At 47.2% G+C, this 21,798-nt stretch overlaps 1 protein-coding gene across 9 annotated transcripts in view; it reads right to left on the reverse strand.

Moving 5' to 3' along the window:
* Nucleotides 1-482: 482 nt before the first annotated feature.
* The window catches only part of SLC36A1 (solute carrier family 36 member 1), a 53,014-nt gene continuing 31,698 nt past the window's right edge, over nt 483-21,798 (reverse strand). For 7 of the 9 annotated variants that reach the window (XM_070570444.1, XM_070570437.1, XM_008523884.2 and 4 more), the window contains 4 exons: nt 19,306-19,404; nt 16,522-16,688; nt 13,517-13,686; nt 483-4,922 (listed from right to left, as the gene is read on the reverse strand). In XM_070570444.1, coding sequence (XP_070426545.1) covers nt 4,651-4,922; nt 13,517-13,686; nt 16,522-16,688; nt 19,306-19,404 — 708 coding nt within the window. In that variant the 3' untranslated portion in view covers nt 483-4,650. Of the gene's footprint in view, nt 4,923-10,848; nt 11,731-13,516; nt 13,687-16,521; nt 16,689-19,305; nt 19,405-21,798 lie in introns of those variants that run through there. The other 2 variants (XM_070570440.1, XM_070570439.1) reach the window with 2 other exon arrangements.

Below are 21,798 nucleotides of genomic sequence, written 5' to 3' on the forward strand. Positions count from 1 at the left end.
CTGATCGGATGAGGCCCGTCCACATTTTTGAGGATAATCTCTTTTATTTGAAGGCAACTGATTATAGACATTAACCACATCTACAAAATACCTTCACAGCGACACCTAGGTTAATGTTTGTTGAAGACCTGGGTTATTCAATACTATAACATAGCCACGTTGACACACAAAACCAACCATCACACCTGTTCCGTGTGGGCATCTGACATGCACAGAGAGGGCTGGGAATTCCTACTCAAGTTTTCAAGAGAAGAAGAAACAGCAATTTAGGAAGGACAGGATTGTCTAACAGAAAAATAACTACCTGGTCCCTTTCTTGGGAACTCTTAATTACATAGATGGTTCTACTGTTCGCACTACTCCCCCGGATGAGCTCTCTGACATAAACTAGAAACATTTTAACCTGAGATCTAGTAAAGGGATCTGAGTGACATTAAAAAAAAAAAAAAAAAAGTGAAAACAAAGACACAGACCACAACCTCTCAAAAATAAAAAATAAAATTCATTTATTGAAAAGGAAAAGTTTAACACATGATCTGTATGCAGAAACCAAAATGAGATCTTCTTTAAGCTCCTGCACGATCCACATCTCTACACATACCATGAGGGAAATATACATCCACGTAGGCACATGACATACACAGTACTGTCTGGTTATCAAGACCTGCAGGACACTAGTTTTTCAAATGCCTCTTACTCACACATCCACTGACATGTTTTACAATAGAGTCACATAAGTTTATGGTTCACTAGAAGAAGATAGCTTCCCCAGCATCACCCTGATTTAACCAAAAGAAGGCGGCTTACAGCGGGTACCCTCCACCCTTATTTCCCACTCTCCCACTCCAATAACCTCATATCAGCACCATTAATGTCTCCTGGCCAGGGAACGACCCAGCAGCCCAAAGACAGGGAAGAAATGTAACAGGCTGATGCTGTCAGAGCAAACAGCCTTGCAAGCAGCAGGACTAACTGTCTGGAAGTGTTGACCATGACTTCAAAGACAAACCCCACCCCTCCTCTCCCCTAATGGTCTTGGGGATTTGTAAAGTACTCTGGGAAACTGAATTCTAAGGCAGCCTTGAGCTGACTCCTCAACACCACGTCGGTCGTGCCCCTTGCATTCTATGTCCCTTCTGGGAGGAAGCAGCTGCGGGTTCTGACTCGGGGCCGATGTTGGGCCTTAACACCTGATCAGCTACGAAATAAAACCCGCTGATACATACCCCCTTGCTGTGCGTAGTGAATAGAGCTGTAAACAGACATAAAATGAGATTTTGCACTTCCAAAAAACATGAGGCAAACATGTAGTGTTAAACAGGGATGACATTCTATAACTTAGGAAGGGAGAAATTCGAGAAGGAAAAAGTAAGACAGGAGAACAGAAAGGGGGAAAAGACTCCTAATGCACCTGTTTGGGATCATCACTTTAAGACAGATGATAACGTTGCACGTTTTACCTTTCAGTGGGGCAGAGGGTGAGCAGTGCGGATCAGCTAAAGGATGTAGCTGGAGGGGTGAGTGACAGAGAGGGAGGGTGCAGGCTGCAGGCCCAGAGCTAAGACCCGCTACCCATTCACATACACCTGGCCAGGGTTTGGGCAGAGGAAGGGCTCCCAGCAGCCAGACAGCAGCACAGTATTATAATGTCACTTGTGAACGGTGACACCTTCTAGGCAAACTGAACAGAAGATGCCAGGTCATGCTCTTCCCAGCAAGCAGCTGCATTTAAGGGGAGGCTCATGCCCACAGAGCTGGAAACCTGCTCCCAACAGCGGTGTCTGCTGGGGAGGACCAGGGGCCCTGAGAAGCTACTTCCAGGACTGCCTGGGCAGCTGGGGGAGGGACAGAGGCTAACAGCACCGGGCCAGAAAACCCCCGGCTGGCCTTTGGTCTGGCAGACGCAGGCTCACACCCCAGAAAGCCTTTGCTCTCTTGTCCTTCATCAGACTTCTACTTACGCTGGCGCTTTACACCAGGGGCTGGAGGAGGACACGGGAGAGGCTGGGCAGCTGGCTCCGAACGAGCAGTGGAAGAAATCAGGGAGGGGTTCCCTGACTGAAGAAGCACCGTGGGCAGCAGAAGAGTCGGCTTCCCTGAGCTGACCCAGAAGAGGAGGAAGGGCTTCCTGCCGCTACCGTCTTCCAGCTGACTTTACTCAACAGCTAGTTGCTGTGCAACTGCACGATCGGGAAGGTCCCCTGACTGGGCCGCCTGGCCTGGGTCTTCGCAGCAGCCACGCGATCAGGCTGTCAAGGCAGCAGCAGCACAGGAAAGAGATCACAGAGGGCAAAGGCCATGCCAAATGAGCTTCCAGAAGCCCCAATGCCAGGGCTGTCTCTGGTACACACCATCTTCCCTGGGCCAGGGATCCTCAAGCAATAGTCTGTGTTTTGCTAAGACCTGGGGCCAGAGGACCTCAGGTCCCAGCGTCACAGTCCCAGTCTCACTACCCTCCTGGATGGGGCCGCCTCTCGCAGCTCGGAGTGCACAGAAGCCTCCAGTGCAGAAGCTGTGGGCAGGACACGGGTCTGACCTGCTTCTACTGGCACGCACCTGCTCACGGAGAACAACTCTCAGGACCGCTGCGGAAGGTCGGCTGGAGCCCGGGCTCGCATAGAAGGAGGACTGTTCTAGAAGCCACTTTGGTAACTTCTAGGCCTGAGGCTTCAGAGGACAGGGCCGCTGCTCCCTCCAGCCAGAATCTTGATCCTATTAGAACCTCTTAGTGACCATCCAAGAACAGAAAGAGTGAAAAGTGTCATTCTCCTAAGGGAGACCAAGTCACCACTCATCACATCTTCCTAAGTTCATAAATTATCAGGTAGGTTAGGAGTCACTGCAATAAGAGAGTTTCGCTTTGGAACGGAAGAGAAAGAAAAAGCCGGGGCCGTGGGGGTGGGTCACAGCCCTTATGAGCTTTGGTGAAATACAAAAACAAAACCCCTGACAAAGTTGTGCTGCTGTCTCCACTTTCAGGGTGAACAGTCTCTCCAGGTGAGCAAGAGCCTGGTGACAGGAGTGGAGGACAGCAGGTCCCATGAACACACACACACACACAGCTCGAGAGACGGAGAGTAATGCATACCCTTCTGAAACCCTTCTCACACCAAGAGCGAAGGAGAGGCAGCCGGAAGCAAGGCAACGCACCTTCCCCTGCCTTCTCTGCAGTCTGCTCCCAAGTCGGAAAGCTGGCCTTGAGGGGAGCCAACCCTGAGGCTACTTCTGTTACTCAGGGAGGCATTGAGGGGAGCAACAGGGGTCACAATTAGTGTTTAGCACACAGGGGACCAAAGTCCCCAACCAAGTGGTTCTTTTAGAAGTCCAGGTCTTGGAGGCAGCTTGGGGTGGGCACTGTTTCTGCCCTGCTCCCCGTTGATTGTAAACAACCAAGCACCGTATCAGACCAGTGGCTGTGCATTCTAGGAACTGAACTGCACCCTCTCTGTGCACACTGGCTTCATCTTCTCATCCATAGCAACAGTGTGGGTGTCTTCCTGGCATGATGGCAACTGAATGCTGCCATGCCGTTTACTTGTCAAGGGCTGAGGCTGCAAAACGGGCCTGAACGTACAAAGCAACCACTTTATAAGCCTCCCGTGGACAGACACACACCCCACTCAGCCGCCTTTCCCCTGGCCTCATGCACTGGCAAGTATTTCCTGAGTCCTTCACATCTTCTCAACATGAAATCAGGCTGGCCAACGGGAGGCAGAGTCCACGCCCCCCACAGAGATACACCCAAAGGCGACCCTAGTTCAACCCTTTGGGGTCCTCAGCCAGCAGTGCTGAGGAGCAAAGCAGACAGTTCCTGGAGTAAGTTTCTTTTCAGCAGGAGAAGCTGAGCAAAAGTTTACTGAGGAAGGAACAATTCACGACAACTCCAGATCTAGAGACAGAGTCTAAACCCAAAAGCTAATTTAAATAAAATATAAATATTTTCAATTTAGGGAGCGCTTGATATCTTTTGGGAGCTAAAGCAACTAAGAAGACAGTCTCGTGACCCACACGAGTGATTCGGAGAGGAGTGGGTGTTGTCAAGGGTCACGGCAAGCCAGAGAGAGGAGAGATTAAAAGCTCCAGCTTTGGGGGCTGGTTTCAAACTACTAGGTAGGTCCAGACACTGTCTGGAGACCTGAATAGGTAGGAGAACCTCAAGGTAAAACACTTGGGACAGAGAAAAGCAAGAGCTAGGCTTGGCTTTGTAAAGACGGGGAGCTCCCACTTATTTGATCTAGGCTTGGCCCAGGAAAGGAGGAAACGTGAGGTGGGGGATGCTAACATTTTTAAATAAAGTGAGTTGTGCAACAGGAATAATTTGGGGGAGGGAGGTCAGAAGGAGGGAGGCAGGTAAGGGGGGAGGCAGGTAAGGGACGAGGCAGGATGAGGGAAAAGAGCTGAAAGGTTTGGGGTTAAAATAAGTACAAGGGAACAGTGATGGCACTGCCACTAGAGGTACCTCTCAGGTATCTGCTACCCGCTTTCTCCCCTGCCGTTGGCCCTACCTGGCCCAGGGGTGCCAGGCAGAGAGGTTCCCAGACAGCAACCTTGCCTTTCCCCAGAGCCTGGACCCTGCTTGAGGCTCTGGGGCCAGGTGCTGGGGAACATACAGCGGTGGGGCGGGCAGGTACAGGCAATGCACCCAGATCACTATAGAAAGGCACTGGTGGAGTTGATGAAGATGGGAGTGTCGCTTGGCTGCATCAGCTCGTAGAGGGCCTCATACGTCCCCACCACAAAGCCCACGAAGCCGAGGATGCTGATCAGGGCGTCCTTGGTGATAGTGAGGGGGCTCATGCCCTCCGAGTAGTAGGTGGTGATCTCCAGAAGGGGCGGGATGATGAGGGCCAGGGCGCTGCTGCTCACAGAGCCCACCAGGGAGATGACGAGGTCCAGGCGGGGGATGAGGACAGCCAAGATGCCTGCAGGAGAGAGGACATGCTTGTTCAAGACTGCCCAGAGCTGGGAGAGACTGTTCAGCAAATTTAGCAAGTATCCTTCATATAGAATGGAGAGCTCTAAGGAAACAGATGGTATCCAGCCCAATCTTTCATTCCACAGATGAGAAATGCCCAGAGATGTGGAATAACCTGTCTCTCACTGCAAGGTTGGCAGAACTGGGACTGGAACTCATGTCTCCAGGCTCCAGTTACCTGGATTTTAGCTTTTCCTGCTACAGTACATTGACTTCCATCCTTCCAAGGAAAAGGAACCAACTTACACACATTCCAGGACAATCTGATCCCTACCAAATGAGAGAGAGTGTGGAGCAGAAAAGGAGGTGGGCCATTTCTGGCCGACTGCTCATTTTCTTACCACTGAGGGCATCTCCAATACAAACATCTCTACTTGATTGACAAGAAACCAAACAGGAAAAAACCCTCCTTCTCCTGGAATGATACCATGATAAACCCCATTTCATAGAACATTTTCATACAGGGAAAGCAGAAGTTGTTCTGCGTGCAGGCTGACCTCAGGGGCAAGGCCCCACACCATGGCCACGTCCCTGGGCCAGGACAAGCTAGCAGCTCCTACACCGGAAACTAGCCACGGGTGTATGAGAGGAAGGCGGAACTGAGGAAGATGAATGGCGGGCTGCATCAGGAAATGACATCGGCTTCCATATCACACCAAGGACCGCACCACTGCCACGCAGGTCCCATAGTTCTGTTTAAAACCAAGGGAGGAGGCTCCACTGACCACGCTTATTCCCATGCCCACTGGTCCCACTGTTCCCATCTAACTCAGCTTTCCAGTGGGGCTGGGTGGGGGGGAGTGAAAGCCAATGTTTCACAAGTTACTGAGGATTTTGAGGATTATGGGCTCTGGAATTAGGCTCTTGTGTTTGAACCCTGGCTTTCCGCAAGTGACACTGGGGAAATTATGGCTCCCTTCTATTCCTTAGTTTTCTTGTTAGCAAAATGGGGATATTAATAGCGCCTATGTCACAGAGATGTCATGATGATCAAATGAGGTCACACAGGCCTTAACAAAAGGTCTGGAGGACAACAGGCACATAACACAGTTGGTAGTATCATCGCTAGTGTATATTGTCTTGCTCATGTAAAGTGCATCATTAACTGGTTATTAATTAACTGTATTCTGCCCAATTGTCTTCCCCGCTGCCAGGCTCCCCCTGGAGGTCCTCAGCACCGAGCCAGCGGTCCAGGGCACGTCTATGACCTCACCGATCCCTCTGAGAGGGCCACATTTGATATCGGGGTTTCAGCACTAACTTCATTTCATAAAGTAAAAACGGAGTCCAGTCACTGTGAGGAAGGCGTCACACTGGTGAGACTGGCAGGACATCTCAGCCCAGGGCGGCCGGTTTCCCCCTTCAGACAGACTGTCTGGATCGATCGCCGCCTCTTTGGCTGAGCACCAGACGAAAGGACTGGGCTGCACTTAGAGGCCAGGTTTTACGAGAAACACTTACTTTTAAACTGGAATACCACTCCCTGCAGTAAAAGGAGAGGCCCGTGGGAACCGGGACTTCCCGGAGGGGAGCACATTCACGTCTCCTGTCTCGCTCTTACACAGAAGCTGTGCTCTCTGATCCTGCAGTCACTGGCTACTTACATTTAGGTGAATTCGGTTCCTCATTCACACTGGCCACATTTCAAGGACTCAACAGCCACCTGTGCATCGTGGCTACTCTCTTGGACAGCACGAACCCAGAACACTGCCATCATGGCAGAAGATCTAGCATCCAGTAAACAGCACTGCAAGGCATCCACTCATTGAGCTGAATTTGCCTCGACTCAATGGGTATATAAATCCCCCATATCATTATTGTTCCCCTGGAAAGAAAGGCCCTCAGAGAGGTAAATGATGGAAAGTGGCAGAGCTGGGACTAGAATCTAGGACCTCAAGCCCTTGTCACATCACAGACCTGATGAGTAAGAAAATACAGAATGATACCTGTAGGAAGAGAGAGAACGGGGATCTGGCTGATCAGCAGAAAGGTCCTGTCTGAAGAACTGGGGGAGTCAGATATCGGATTAGTTTCCCAAGGACGCACATTGTCTGGCAAGGAATCCAGTATCCAGTCACCCCTGACCCCTCTCTGCTTTGTAAAGGAAACCAGGCAAGAGTTTTGACACTGATGCTAAAAGGGGGTCTAGGGATACTGAGTCTCAGGTCTGCCTCTGCCTCGGTTTTATGGCCCTGGGGCAACCTCTTCCCTCTTTCCTTCTTCTGGTAATCAACCATAGTGGCAATTATCCATTAACACCTTCACTGTGCTGAAGCCTTCAGAAAGTAGGTGGTTTAACTTGCACTGCAAGTTAAAACTAGTCTGTTTCAGCCCTTAGTTGTTCCTAAATAAACAGAGTTGGTGATATTCCCTCAAACCTTCAGAGTTGAATTTGGAGGTAAAGCGTTTGTAGGCTGATAACAAAATGGCATTCTCATCATGGATAACCTAATGCTCAAAAAGAGCTGATCTGCTGTGTGACCTGGAATAAGATACTTGCCCTCTCTGGGGCCTGGGTCTCCATCTGCCTAATGTCAGCCTCACAGTGATGGTTCCACATGTTCCAATTTGGGTGAGTAGTAGGGTGGAAACAGCATGGAGGTAGCAACCAGAACCGAGCCCAGGGAGAGGCTGGTGCAGGGATGTGGTTAAGAGTGCAGGCTCAGGACTCAGATCTAGGCTCCACTCCCAACTCTACCACCAACCAGCCAGTCACTTAACCTCTTTAAGACTCATTTCCCTTGCTGCTAAATAGGGACGGTCAAACGAGATCATTCGCGTAAAGAACTTACACTACTAAGCACATCATAAACATCTCACAAATGTTAGCTAATAGAATACCACCCCTGCTCAGTAGCAGGCTGTAACCCCGGGCAAGTCAGCAGGCCATTCTGAGCCTCAGTTCATTTACCCACGAAAGGAGGGGATTGTATTAATACTGGATGATTGCTGAGATCTCACCCAACTCTGGAATTTCAAAGAATGGTACAATGCAGATTTAGTTACTTAGGAAAGTGTGCTGGGATGTGTCGCTCAACTCACTACCATCTGGGAAGCACCGTGTGCTGCTCCAGAACGGCACAGCAGAGCCAGGGTTCCTCTCCTGGAACACAGGGTGTGCCCAAAATGGAGCTTCTAGCCTGCCTGGTTTCAATTCCTCAAAGGGAGTGTGAGTTATTCCTCTGGCGCCAGCCTCTGGTTTCCACAGATGCTCTAGCCCACTCAAGAGAAAGGAGGCCTTTATCAGAGAGAATGAGCCCCAGGACGAGACAAGTCAGATGACCTGCCAGCACCCCTCCGCGCCCCCCCCATCCCATCCCCCAGCTCTAAGAATCTGTTATCTCCTCTCCCTCTCTCACATTAACCTGGGGGACATATGGGCACGTTACGATAAGAGAGAAGCAAAGTCAGATGTGCTCCAGTCTGTGATAAGAAGTAGAAACAGAAACTTGCGCAATCGAGACATTTTCTCAGATTGGACAGACATGTCCTGCTTCATCATGGTATTTTTAAAAGCAATCTAAAATCCTGTTCTTATTTTTACTACAAAGGATATAAAAGATAAGCATGCTTAACAAAAATGTCCTTAGAAGGGGCAAAACTTTTCTCTTAAAGCCATAGGGCTGCAAAGGGAAGACCTTCTTCCTGTCCCAGCTGGACCAGATACCACAAGTGAACCCTAAATAAAGCCTGATGTTGGAGAGAGAGACTGGGGGAGAAGGCAGGAAGAGTGAGCCTCCCACTAAAGCGGTGGGAGAAGAGGAAGAGCAGGGGACTCACATCAAACGAGCATAAAGAGTCCAAGGGCTCCATAGCAGGGGCATCTGTTTTGCCACCGTGCAAAATGTGGCAAACTAGTTTTACCTAATTCCAGAGGCAGGAATCAGGTACCTAGGAGAGACATGGGAGCGACTAAAACCTCTTCTAGCACTAAACGTCTTTACTCAATGAGTTCAAGCCCTCTAGAAGGAGAAACTCAAGAAGGGAGACATCTCAGGAAGTAGCCAACTGGGGATCCCCTCTCCCCACCCCCCCAAAAAAGAGCACCCCATACAGAGAGGAAGACAGCAGAGTCCCAAGCAGCAGTTCGACAGCCCTCTGCAGCAGGAGCGAGGACAACTCAACCAGACCACATGATGAGTTAAGAGGGTTCCAGTGGAATTACAAAACCTCTTCCCTTCGGGTTAAGAGACGCTAAAAAATATGCTCTTTCAACTGCTGAAGCAACATAAGGCCAACGGCCACATTCAGAGCAGGAACTGACTGGGATTCTGGAGCCTGTGGCTTTAGACCAGCAACAGAAAGAGCTGACTTGCGCACAAGAGAAGAGAAAGTACTGAAGAGAACAACTATTCGCTTACAGCAATGCCTTGGACACTGCAGCTCCCGTGTCCCGAAGCTCTTTCTGGTGTTTCATTATGATTGATGCTGGTAAAGCCCACCTGTGTGCCCGTGAAATGTCTAGAATCTGCCTTTAAAATGAGTATTGGCCTTGGAAAGAATATATAACTTCATTTAATGAGGGTATAAATTTAAAAAATACAATAGTAAGGGGAACAACTGACACGTTCAACACTAAAGGAGTAGTTCAGTAAATATAAGGGGATGCCATGCAGTCATGAAAATATTTATGAAGGATATGTATATGCATGAGAGAATATTTTAAAAAATGCAAAAGACACAGTTATGTGTATACTATGATTGCAACTATTTTTTAAAATGCCCCTGTGAGGATTAACACAGAAGATAAAATGCAAAAAAATTATTTTGTTAAGTCAGTGAGATATTGGGACTTTCGTCTTCAACAACCACCCATCTAGACATTCTTCGAATGTCTTTACATTAACTTTCTTTTTTCCAGCAATATTTTGGTAGAAATTTAAAATAAGGCTCAAAATAATTGTGCAGAATCACAGAAATTTAAACTTGCTAGAAACCTTGGAAATCAGGTACCCTTCATATCTTACAGGTGAGCCAACTGAGGCGTCGTGAGGGCTCCTGGGAGCAGGGGACACAGTGCACAGCAAATTAATGCTGTTGCCCTTGTTCAATGTAGCTGCAAGACCACGAGGTGTGAGAGGCCAAAAGGCGCTGAGAAGCCACGCTGTTTGGACCTGGAAGCGTCATGATCTTATGGGTCTGGCTGTTTGGAATGTTCCGCTGGTAAGCATTCCAGTCTACACAGGCCTCTTAATTGATATGGCTTTACGTGACTACGTCTCCACCAACAGGCTTCTGAAATTCTCATCCCGAAGTGAAATAAAATGTTTAATGTGGCAAACGCCACAGAGAATTCGTACGAACCACTGAAGGACAGGTTAGTGCCTCATGGAATTCAAAGAAACTATTCTGACACCTCCGGACTCCCCCGGGTGCAGCCAGCCTCTTCCAGCCTCTCCTTCTACACAAGCTCTCCGGACATCAGGTGACCCGCTGAGCCTGCATTTCTAAACATATGGGCTGGAAGGAAATACTGTCCCATATGAGATCATAACAAAATGAGCACCATTCTCTGACACGCTGATTTTCCCCTCCCTTCCTCTCCAACAGTCTGAAATTTAGCAACACAAAGTAGACACAGCAATCTTTGGGGGATGGAGGAGAGTGGTGAGGAAGTTGAATTGCAAGTGGGGAAAAAAAAAAGAGGCTGAACCAAATTCCCCTGTCCTTTTGAGAACAGAGGGTGAGGAAGAGGAGGAAAAGTGTGGAAAAAGACAAGAAAACACCAGAAATAGCAATAAAACAAGCTGCCATTAAAATTTATGGGCCGAATTGAAAACAATCAGTTATATCAAAGATTTAAAATCATATACCAATCAACCTTGTGCCCAAAGATGGCAAAGTACAGAGAAACAAGAACAAAATGAACTCACACAAATACATTTCAGTTGGTGATACAGTGAAATGCCTCTCCTGAATCCCACGATTACTTCAAAGTCTCCAGCGAAGGGAAGAGGAGCCAGAGAGCTCAGAGATGAAAGGCTGCATCCTTTAATAGGATGACCATGCAACGCTAAGTCACAAGAGATCACAGGAGAAGGGAAAACAACCAAATGTGCTTGAAGATCAAAAGCAGCTTGCGTCCTTTGAGCATCATGCTGTAGAAGGGAGAAGAAAGCCACTGACAGAGCCAGGAAAGGCGAAGCAGAAACCAAGAGGCACCGAAGGACTGCATGGCGTCTATGACTCAGAGACTGCTGGCTCCTGCAGGGCGCAGCAGAGAGACACCTGGCAGGAAGGAAGACATATGCTCCCGGAGGCAAAGCCAGGCTGGAGAAGAAAATGGGGCAGCGAGAGGAATGAGGCCCAGCACCAGTGCTCCAGATCTTCAGGCAGGGAGAAGGAGCACATTTTACCTAGACAGACCGACTTTTTCTAGAAAACCACATTGAAACAAAGCCAATTATTTAGACTATTCCCATCCTTTGGATGTAAGAATCGGGGCCAGGAAAGTTGATGTTATTGACACTGTGAACATGGAAGCCATCTCCTCCACACTTAGAGCTAATTCATCTGCAGAAAAAACATGCATAGCTGATCAAAGTACCAGGAACTGCTGGCAGAAGATAGGAGCAAACTAGAATCCAAGCATTCTATCTTAGCATATATTAAGGGAATTTACTAGAAAAGCAAGATATATCACGTTCCTTCCTTTTCAGTTGCTCCAGGGCAGTGGTGGCCTGTGGGCAGCTCAGGGCACTGGATTAGGTGCTGAGGCAGGACTAGGAGAGGGCCTGACATCTGCTGGAGAGAGGCTATAAAAAGTCAAAGTGTTGCCATCAGCTATTGGGGTCTGGAGAAATCAAGTTATCAACCCTCCACCCAGCTCCCACCCAGCCCCACCCTGTAAGAAATCTTTAGAAGGAGTGCTGCCCAAGATGAAAGCAGAATGCCATGAGAAGGCCTTCAGTTTTTTAGCTCTACTGAGCTCTTTCCATGCAGATCCAGGATGCTGAATTTCTACCCACTATCCTGGAAATAAAATGAGGAAGAGAACTGCAGGTGGCTTGAGGAGGTCCATCCTGGGATAGGCACTAGTCTGCTCCCTTGAGGAGGTCCACCCTGGGATAGTCACCAGTCTGCTCCCTTGAGGAGGTCCACCATGGGATAGGCACTAGTCTGCTCCCTTGAGGAGGTCCATCCTGGGACAGGCACTAGTCTGCTCCCTTGAGGAGGTCCACCCTGGGATAGTCACCAGTCTGCTCCCTTGAGGAGGTCCACCCTGGGATAGTCACCAGTCTGCTCCCTTGAGGAGGTCCATCCTGGGATAGTCACCAGTCTGCTCCCTTGAGGAGGTCCACCCTGGAATAGGCACTAGTCTGCTCCCTTGAGGAGGTCCATCCTGGGATAGGCACTAGTCTGCTCCCTTGAGGAGGTCCATCCTGGGACAGGCACTAGTCTGCTCCCTTGAGGAGGTCCATCCTGGGATAGGCACTATGCTGCTTCCCACATCTTGTTGGGTGAATGAAAAGGATGGATAGCCTCTTGCCTGCCCTTCTCTTGCTAACAGTCCACCAATAAAGTCATTTCTGAATTCCAGACTATGAGCCGATCTATACAACTTTCACATCATTCTTCTCCAAAACACTCCATTCTGGTCCAATTAAAAAAATCATACAGATCTTCTTTATTCCAAAGTCAGAAGCTTGGACTGAATAATTTAAAGAAATTTCCAGAGAAGTCTCAATATAATAGGCAAAGATGTTTCTTTTCCCAAAAGAATAAACTTAAAAATAAAAAGCCAAATAGTCAAAAAGAGAAGTTTATGATTCAAGAATTTCAACTTGGAAAGAAATTGCAAATCTCTTAGAAATTCAAATTAGGTACTATAGACCAATTTATTCAGGGGTTCTCTATTCTATCGACTCACAGAAGCTGTAAGAAAATTTTAAAAAGAAGGATTTATTTTTATTTTTAAATTATACCAGTCCAACCTACAAATAGGATGACACTTCGTCTCTTAAGTCACACTCCTGGCTGTATGGTCAGAAAGAGGAATAAAACACAAAGTGCTAAATCAAACACCTACTTAATCAGTAGCAATTTTCTAAGAAGCATAATATTTAGTAAGATCAACATCCAAAAAGGTCAAAATAGTATTATACAGGCTCCAAATGAAATCTAAGGACTAGATTGTCACACTGGAAAAACGATCATTTGAAAAAACAAACATGTGTCTGCTATCAAAATGACCTATACTCATTACTCATTGGGTTAAACGGCTCTCTTAGACTTTTACCTTATTTTATATGGAATAGTAATAGCATGTCTTTACTATGAATTATGCCCATCGCCAAAGCATGTTATGCCATGTCTACAAATAAACGACTGTCTCATTCTACGTCTTTTAGAGACAGATGTAATCAATTCTCTGCACCATCTGGACATGCGTCAACTCTGAAACTGAGACAGCATGACAAGCTTCCTCTTCACGCAGCGCTGGCAGCTTCACTACAACACACGCTTGCTCTCAGGAAAGCCCCGGGGACTGGGTGCCCTTTGGGAGAAAACAAACAAGGCGATTATCTTCTCTCTACTCACACGTCAGGCAGACCAGCATGGTGCGCACAAACAGGTCTACCACCAGCTCGCAATGCTCGGGTACGCGGGACACGAAGAAGGGGACGATGATCTCGGCTGGGACGTAGAACTGGAGGGCGTAGGTGAAGAAGATGCCGAAGGAGTAGAGGAGCTTAACCGACTGGTACAGCCTGCAGAGAGGGCAAGGCACACTCAAAAGCCTGCTCTGCACACTCACACACTAGCAGTGAGAGTGCAAAATGGTCCCACTGCGATGTGGTTACGTCTATCCATATTACAAATGCACACGTCCTTTGGACCCAGCAATATCATGTTGAGGGGCTGATCTGGCAGATACACTTGCACGTGTGCACAAAACTTCTATTTAAAATATGTCACTGCAGCATTATTTAAGTATGAAAGACTGAAAACAGTCGAAATGTTAATCGGTGGGGAGCTGGTTAAATGAGTCATGGTGTCCTCAGACAGCTGTTAAAAAGTAGGGGGCAGAAGTACACGTGCGGATACACAACCAGCTCCACGATATGCTCTTAACTGAAAAAACCATGAAGCAGCACAACGTCTGCAGCGCACTACAAATTGTCTAAAAAAGAAAAAAGAGGGAAAAAACGCTTCCCCTCATACACACACACGCGCGCGACTTCTCACATACACTAAACATCTCCAGAAGGAAACACGAGAAACTGATAACGTGGTGGCCTCTGAAATGGAAAATTCTAGAACTGGGGACTACAGGAGGTGAGTGGAAGCCTAACATTTTCTGTATACACTTAGAACATTTAGCATCTTTACCATGGACATATACTCTTCCAAAAATAAAAAGAATTAAAAATACAACTAAAATGTAACAAGTCTATTTATATCCTCCCATCCAATTCAGTGCTCTCTAGAATCAGAGGGTGACCACACAGGGCCAAAAGGCAAAAGCAAAATCCATCTTTCCACTCCGCTATGGCCATCCTCCTACCACTGCTTCATGCGTAGCTTCTCAAGGAGACCATCAACACACCATGGACTATCTCTATCTTATCCCACGTACAGGACTGTGCAGAGTAGGAAAAAAGTCTGACCGACTAGTACTCATGGAACTGACATGATCATCAAAGCGAAGGCCACTCTGCCCGTGAGCACAGCCCCACTTCAAACAAGACTGTCATACATCGAGCAGCGAGGAACACGGGCCTCCTTCCCTTGTTGGAAATCTATTTAAAAGTGATGATTATATTGTGTGTGACATGCATTGATTTCTCTGTGGTTGAACGTAATACCTAGATGTTCTTTGCTATAAGTAGGAGAACATCCTGGGAGAGATTGAGTTTGACAAAAGGTCTTCCTCGCTCCAAGAATAGATAATAACAACCCTTTGGAAAAACCAGCTGGTGGCTCTATAATTAAAGTCAGCACAGCACCAGAGCCTTCGGGAGTGCTGGGAAGTCTGCAATCAGGAGAAGTCACCTGCAGGGACAGCCAAATAAATCACCCCCAAATGGAGGCAGAAAGATTAGAGCAGCTGGGTTTGGAGTGTTGCAGGAAAGGAGACAGATGCTCATCTACGGCTCCACATTACATGGGCTGCTTCTGCCGCCCCTGATCCATCCAGCCTCAGGGATGCTGAGTTACCAGCTGACTCGTGAAAGGGGAGGAACACTTGGGAACTGAAATCCAGGCGTCAGAGGGAAAGAGAAAGGAAGACTTCCTGAAAACAGTGGCCCATTTCAGGGCTACCACTTGGCTGGCCCTACAACAAACTGCATCCCTGACCACTGCTGATTACGGCGTCCCGTGCTCAACACTGATGACACTACTGGATAAACGTTTCTCTCAATTTTCTCAATCTGTCCTTGCCCAGTGCCTCACCGATTAGAGCTCTGAAAAACACACACAGTACATCAGCTAGCTGGCTGGAAAGGTTATTCTCATCCCCAGGGCTCTCAACAAGCTTCTCAGTGTCTGCTCACAGATGCTCTCCACAACGAAATTTTAATCTTCCAAACAGAACTGTTGCGTACGACACACCTTGTGACATCTACCTATTTAGGAAGCATTTCAATGTGTCTCAGTGATTCCCTACAATACAGCAACCGAGAGTTAAGGAGAGCGAGATAGGGAAGGGCCCCCCACAACACTGGTCCAGGGTGAGGGGTCTCTACCTACACAGCAGGCTGGTGACTGCCATGGGGGGAGGCACAGCAGAAGGTGGGAACCAAGCATAGCTGCCCTCCTCTCTCCCCACCTATTTGCAATGGTTTAAGGCAAATGGACTGGACACTTGGCCCTTCTGGGCTCAGATTCCAGGGAAAAATGGTACATCAGTCAGCTGATCAACCAACCCACTCAGCATAAGCCTCCATAGGAATCACACCCGATCAAAGAAGAAAGCTCAGGGCAGCATGCCACTTTTCCATCGCATCAGTACAGTATTACAAAGCTCTTTCTCACGTGTATCATTTGATCTTCACGACAATCCTGGCAGGAAGAAGGAATAGACCATCCTGTCTATTCCTGGTCCCTAGAAGAGGGAACCGAGGCAGTGAGAAGCTGTGATGGTTCAAGGCCACAGAGTGAGGACCTGGCCGTTCATGTCTATCTTCTCTGCCCCAACTCCTAAACTAAGCCCTCCTCACTGACAGCAACTAGGTGGGGGTGGGGCTAGAGCCTGAAGGGCCCTGACAGGCAGGTTAAGGGTTCTGTCTTTATGCAAGGGCAAAGGGAAGCCTTTGAGGGGTTCTCAACAAGGGCATGCAGGATTGGATTGAGTTTTAGGTGTCCCACATGGGTAACAAGGCGGAGAACAGATCTGGAGAGTGAGAAAGACGTAGGCCGGGAGATGGTCGAAAGCTTGGAGGGCAGCCAAGGAGGATGGCGCAGGCCTGGGGAGGGAGGGTGGGCAGCATTGGGCTGAAGTGGGCAGATTTAACAGAGAAGAAGGAGGAAAAGTCCACATTCTGACCCATTAATTTTAAAAAATATCCAGCACTCCCAGGCTTCCATCCTCCCCCACGTACCAGCAGTTGGGCAGATTGAGGGTTATGCTGCCTTGAATATTAGCTCCAAACTGCAGGTACCCCAGACTCCCCAGGCTGATGTAGAGGGCAGTGATGATGGCCATTCCGACATACAGGATGAGTGGAAACTTCCGGGGATCCTTCATCTTGTTTTCCAGGGGCAGAACCTAGGAGAGTAGTGAGACAGAAGAGAAAGCATAGAAAAAAGCAACATTAATGGCCAAAAAAAAGTGTAATAGTCTCACAAAACAGTAACTTCATTATCCCCAGAATTTCCCAAAAGCACATTTGTCCTTTACTAGATAGATAAACAAATACAAGTTGTTTCATCAGAAGTTGCACTCGAGAGCTGAAGAGACCTAGGGCCCACTGTCTGAGCCGGAAGTCCTGGGAGGTAAGGCTGGCCAAGACTAGACCCCAGAAGTCCGGTCCAGACCAGCGTTCTGCCTCCTGCGATAAGATCCCGGTGGGGTGGGAGTGCTCTTTGCCCCTCAAATGCAGCCGCACGACAACAAGCAGGCCTTCCCACACCATGCCCACCTGGCACAACGGGGAACAGACGCTGTTGGTGGCACAGGTTGGCTGTACCTCACCTGAGGTCACAGCTCTGCTAACCTGTCCAACAAATGCAAAACGTAGGTCAGGAAAACCTGCCACTCTAGCTCCCAGAAACTGTTTCCTTACCTCAAAATGGGACAGGCACCAGCGGTGAGAAGTTAAACCTCCAAGTTACAGAAACTGAGATGCTGAGGTTGGCATGGCTTAATGGAGGATCTTGGAGATTCAGGATCCTAGAGATGTATATAATACAACCCAGTTTCCAGACTCCTATTTCAAACCATTGACCTTGCCTCCTACTCTCTCACAGTAGGGGACATTCTTTAGCTAAAACAAAGGAGAGGCCCCTTATGGAGATTGGTTCATCTAGGAACGGGGACAACAGCAGGTATGATTGTGATGATCTTCACAATCTGTTATCAACTGCATCTGGCATGGTTGATGAGGAAAACCAACACAGGGCAATGCCTAGCTGCGCCACAAACCAGCTTCGATCCTGTCATTTCACTCATTTTTCTCGGGCACCTGCAGCCATGAGGCAGAGCGGCTCTGTGCCAGCCCCTGGGAGTCTGCTGCAGGCTGGGGCTCAGAGAGGTGCCACAGCTCCGCGTTTCCACTGGCCCTCGGCATACCCCCACCAGCTCAAGGGTCTCGGGCCTCCATTAATCCACATCCAATCACAGTTTCCAAGCTTTCCTTCAGCTTCCTTCTACTGAGAGTCTAGGGAGCCAGACGGCGGGGAGCCCACCTCCTCCATGTCTGCCAGGCCCGGGCCAGAGGCAGAAGCACAGAGGGAGCACAGTGACAACCCAGGGAGCAGGGCGCCTCGGCCGACACACTGAACAGCCCTCAAATCCAAAACCAGGAGTCGAAACCGCAATGTTCTCTCTCTCTGTTGTAAAAATCGGAACCTCAGAGAAACCTTGAAGTAACAGACAACATGTTTACAGGATGACTCCGTATTTGAGCCTTAGCTACTGAAATGAAGCAAAGAACAGCCTCTGCGCTGTGCCGTCAGGGAAAACTGATAACGGGAGGACGATGCTCCGTCAGAACCCAGGGTCTCCAGGCATCTTCCCACTCACTCAGCCTCTCTCCAGTCCCAAGGACTTGGGACAGTTCTCGCTGCTGCGATACTGCCCGTGCAGGCCTCTGCCCCAGCGGCAGGGAAAGCACTCAGGCTTGCGAATCAAGGTAAGACATTCTTCCTGGGCAGAGAGAAGCCCCAAGAAAAAGCCAGGGGAAGGTTTAAAACCTCAGGACAATGACTTAGACACAGTCACTCAGAAAGCCTTCCCCAAGATGTTAGAGCCTTAACACGTGCCATCAACACCACCAGGGCAATTCCTCAGTATTTTGACAAGCAATTTGTCCAGCTTCTAGGTTTTCTTAAAAGTGTGTAAGGTGATAGGGAAATCAAATGGGAACAGAAAGAAGTTCCAAGAAAGGAGAAGTGTCTTCCTATTTCCTAAGCCCTTGGCCAACAGAGCTAATCACTTTCTTCAGAGAAGAATTTTGGACCTTTATGATGAAAAACACAAATAACAATCAAATTACGAACAACTGAGGGCAGACTCCTCTCTTTAGAAGAATGTGGGGAAATCACAGCAATGATGGGGGGAAGCTGGGCTGGGAGTGAAGGCTATTCATTTACACGTAGAAAATACAGCACACCAATGCTCCAGGGCAGAGACGTTACTCATGCATTGATTGATTTAATAATAAAATTGATAATATTATTAATGAAAATTAAAATTTCTTTAACGCTCACCATGTGTCAGGGACTACGCAAAGCACTTTACACATATCTCATTTAATCCTAACAACTGCTGATCATTAGGCTCACTTTTCAAAAGCAAACAATGAAGGCTCAGAGAGGTCAAGTCCTCGTGCAAGGTCACACAGCTACTCTTTCACAGAGTAAGGACTCACCCCAAGTCAGTCTGACTCTAGACTCTGTTTTCCTAAGTGCCATGTACTATTGCTTACTGCACTGCACACACAGAAGAGTGTGCAAAAGAGGGGGTTTGAATGTAAACATTCTCAAAGTACATACAATTTATTTTCAAAAGTCAGAGCTGGGAAACTTCAGTGAAATCCCTGAAACACAGTTCATCAACTGGACAATAAGCCTCAGAAGATCATTTCTAACACCATTTCCTCAGCACTCCTTAAAGCAGACCTCGAGGACACCGAGGGCACAGAAGATCATGGTGCAACTCTTACCATCCCGATGCCTTCAAATGCAAAAATGGCCGTGCCAAAGAACAGAGGGTAGGTCTTCCAGGACGCCACCAACGGGAGGCGGCTGGGGTCTGGGATCCTCTGAAAGAGAGAAAATAAGACAAAGCAAAGGCTACAGAGAGACTCCAGATTTGAACCCCAACAGCAGACAGGTCGTTCCTTTTCCTAAATCCAAGCTCCTCTGAAGGGAGAAAGTCTGACACCTGACAGGTGATTCAGGGACATTTAGCTTTTGTATTTTTTTCCCTTGAGGCTGCAAAAACCCTACTTGCTTTGAGGAAAGCCCAGCCCAGTGTACCAAAAAAACCTCAAATGTTGGAGCATGCACAAAAACAGTCACATTCCTTTACTAGATAATCCCACCCCCAGAAATTTAATCTGAGTAGAAAAAAAAATGAAAACATGAAGGAATTGGAGCAAAGCTATTTAACAGTAGCTAAAAACAACCTAAATGTTCCCACAAGTGAACAGCTGGTTTATCACACATCAATTACACTACAGAATATTACGCACTATTAAAAAGCAAAAACTGAGATAACTAAGAAGCACGTGAAAAACTGCTTATGAATAATAGTGAGAACAACATTTTTTAAACTTACATTTCGCTACAATATAACTATATAAACACTCAGTACCAGGTAAAGCTGGAAGGGAGGGTGGTAGATATTTAGATCAGCTCTTTTTCCCTTTTTTCTGCATTTTTCTTTCTTTTTTTTTAATTCTTATGAATGAGTTTGAGCACTTGTAAAATATTAATAGGCATACGACAAGAGTACTGGAACATTTGGGAAAAAAATAGCAAAAAGAGCATTAAAAAATAGGCAAATAAAAACCAAGGCAATTGTTAACCGAGATACAACATAAGGATGTAGAGCAAGGAGGCGCAGACAGAATCCTACCTGGCTCACCACTGAGCACAGCCCCCAGTAAAGGACAGCATCGAAGGAGCAGGACTGGGAGTGAAACATAAGCTGCTGTCCTCTTAGAATCTGGCTTCTTAAGCCATGTGCATACATTGTTTAGATTAAAATAAAAATTGACCTGAAAATTGTCTTTTACAATGTTTTAAAATTGATTTAACTACAGAGGTGTATTTAGAGAAATATGGGGCATGTCCTAATAGTGTGACAGAATAACATCAGTGTGCCAAAGGAGACCTGATATTAATCTCTGTAATAGGCTTCTCTTTAAAAGATTTTAAAGCAATTATACAATAAGTCTCCCTAAAATTTAAAGAAATAAAAAAATACTTTTTTTTCTGAGCCTGCTAAGAAATCAGTTAGATCTCTTTATGAGAAGCATCTCAGTACTTGGAAGGAAGACAGACTAATAAACATGTTTGCTCTACGTTGAGACAATAGAGTGAGACCGCCCTACGATTATTCCTGAGTCACAGTGTAACTTAAGTTCCCGGAAACAGGGGCCATCTGTTGGTTAGTGGATGACTGCTGCCAAGGTTCCTCCATCAGATCAGGCTGAGCTATCAGAGAGGCAATTTCAGAATACATGTCTGGGAATGGCAGTGTGAATGAGGCACTTCATCTTTAATGTCCACTGGGTTTGTCCCAGGCACTGATCGAGATCTCGAATTACAAAGTTAAATTGTGCTTATTTTCCCTTCATTTTAACTTAATTTGCCAGAGGTGGGGCAAGAAGCTCTCTGGAAATGGTCAATCACGCGTTCACAGGCCCTCCTTCCAGTCCCACAAAAAATGGGACACGGACAGCTGCGTATTTTGTGTTTAAAAAACAGTTTCACAGAAGAGTCAATATCTGCCACCCATCTGACTTACCAGGTACACTGAGCACAATGTTTATCTAAATTCACCTGTCATTTTCCCAGAACAGTAAGTGCTTATGTTATATGACCCACTGTTTTCCTAGAAACCACATCAGTGGGTAACGGGGTCACTGCTGAGCAGGCTGTGAAAATGAAGTAATGTTCACCCATCAGACTGACCAAAACTGAAAAGACCGATACATCCGGGTGGGATAGGATGGGCTGCTTATGTACTGGGGGAAGGAGTCCGTCTGAAATCGGTAAACAGGTTTTGGAAAAAGCAACCCGGCAATATAAAAAATTCAAAAGCACATACTCTTCACAACCGTGCCTCTAAATGAATATCTTGGAGAAGTATTGAGACATATCCACAAAAAGGAAGGCATAAAAATATTCACTGTCCTAGTACTGAAATAACACTAAAATTATAAATGACCTGACAGTCCACTGACTGGGGACTGGTTAAACAAACCATAACACATCTATTCTCTGAGATACTATGTAGCAATTAAAAAGAGTGAGATAAAACCAGGTGTATCAAAACGGAAAGCTCTCTGAGGCACTGTCGGGGGTGGGGGGGGCGGAAATAGCTAGGTTGATGAACACTACATCTAACAATTTCACAAAACAAAACATATCTTTGCTTTACATATTTCTGTACATGCTAGTATAGTGTGTACGTGCACCCACGGGAC

The sequence above is a fragment of the Equus przewalskii genome, chromosome 13 (assembly GCF_037783145.1).
Source record: "Equus przewalskii isolate Varuska chromosome 13, EquPr2, whole genome shotgun sequence".
Taxonomy (NCBI): domain Eukaryota; kingdom Metazoa; phylum Chordata; class Mammalia; order Perissodactyla; family Equidae; genus Equus; species Equus przewalskii.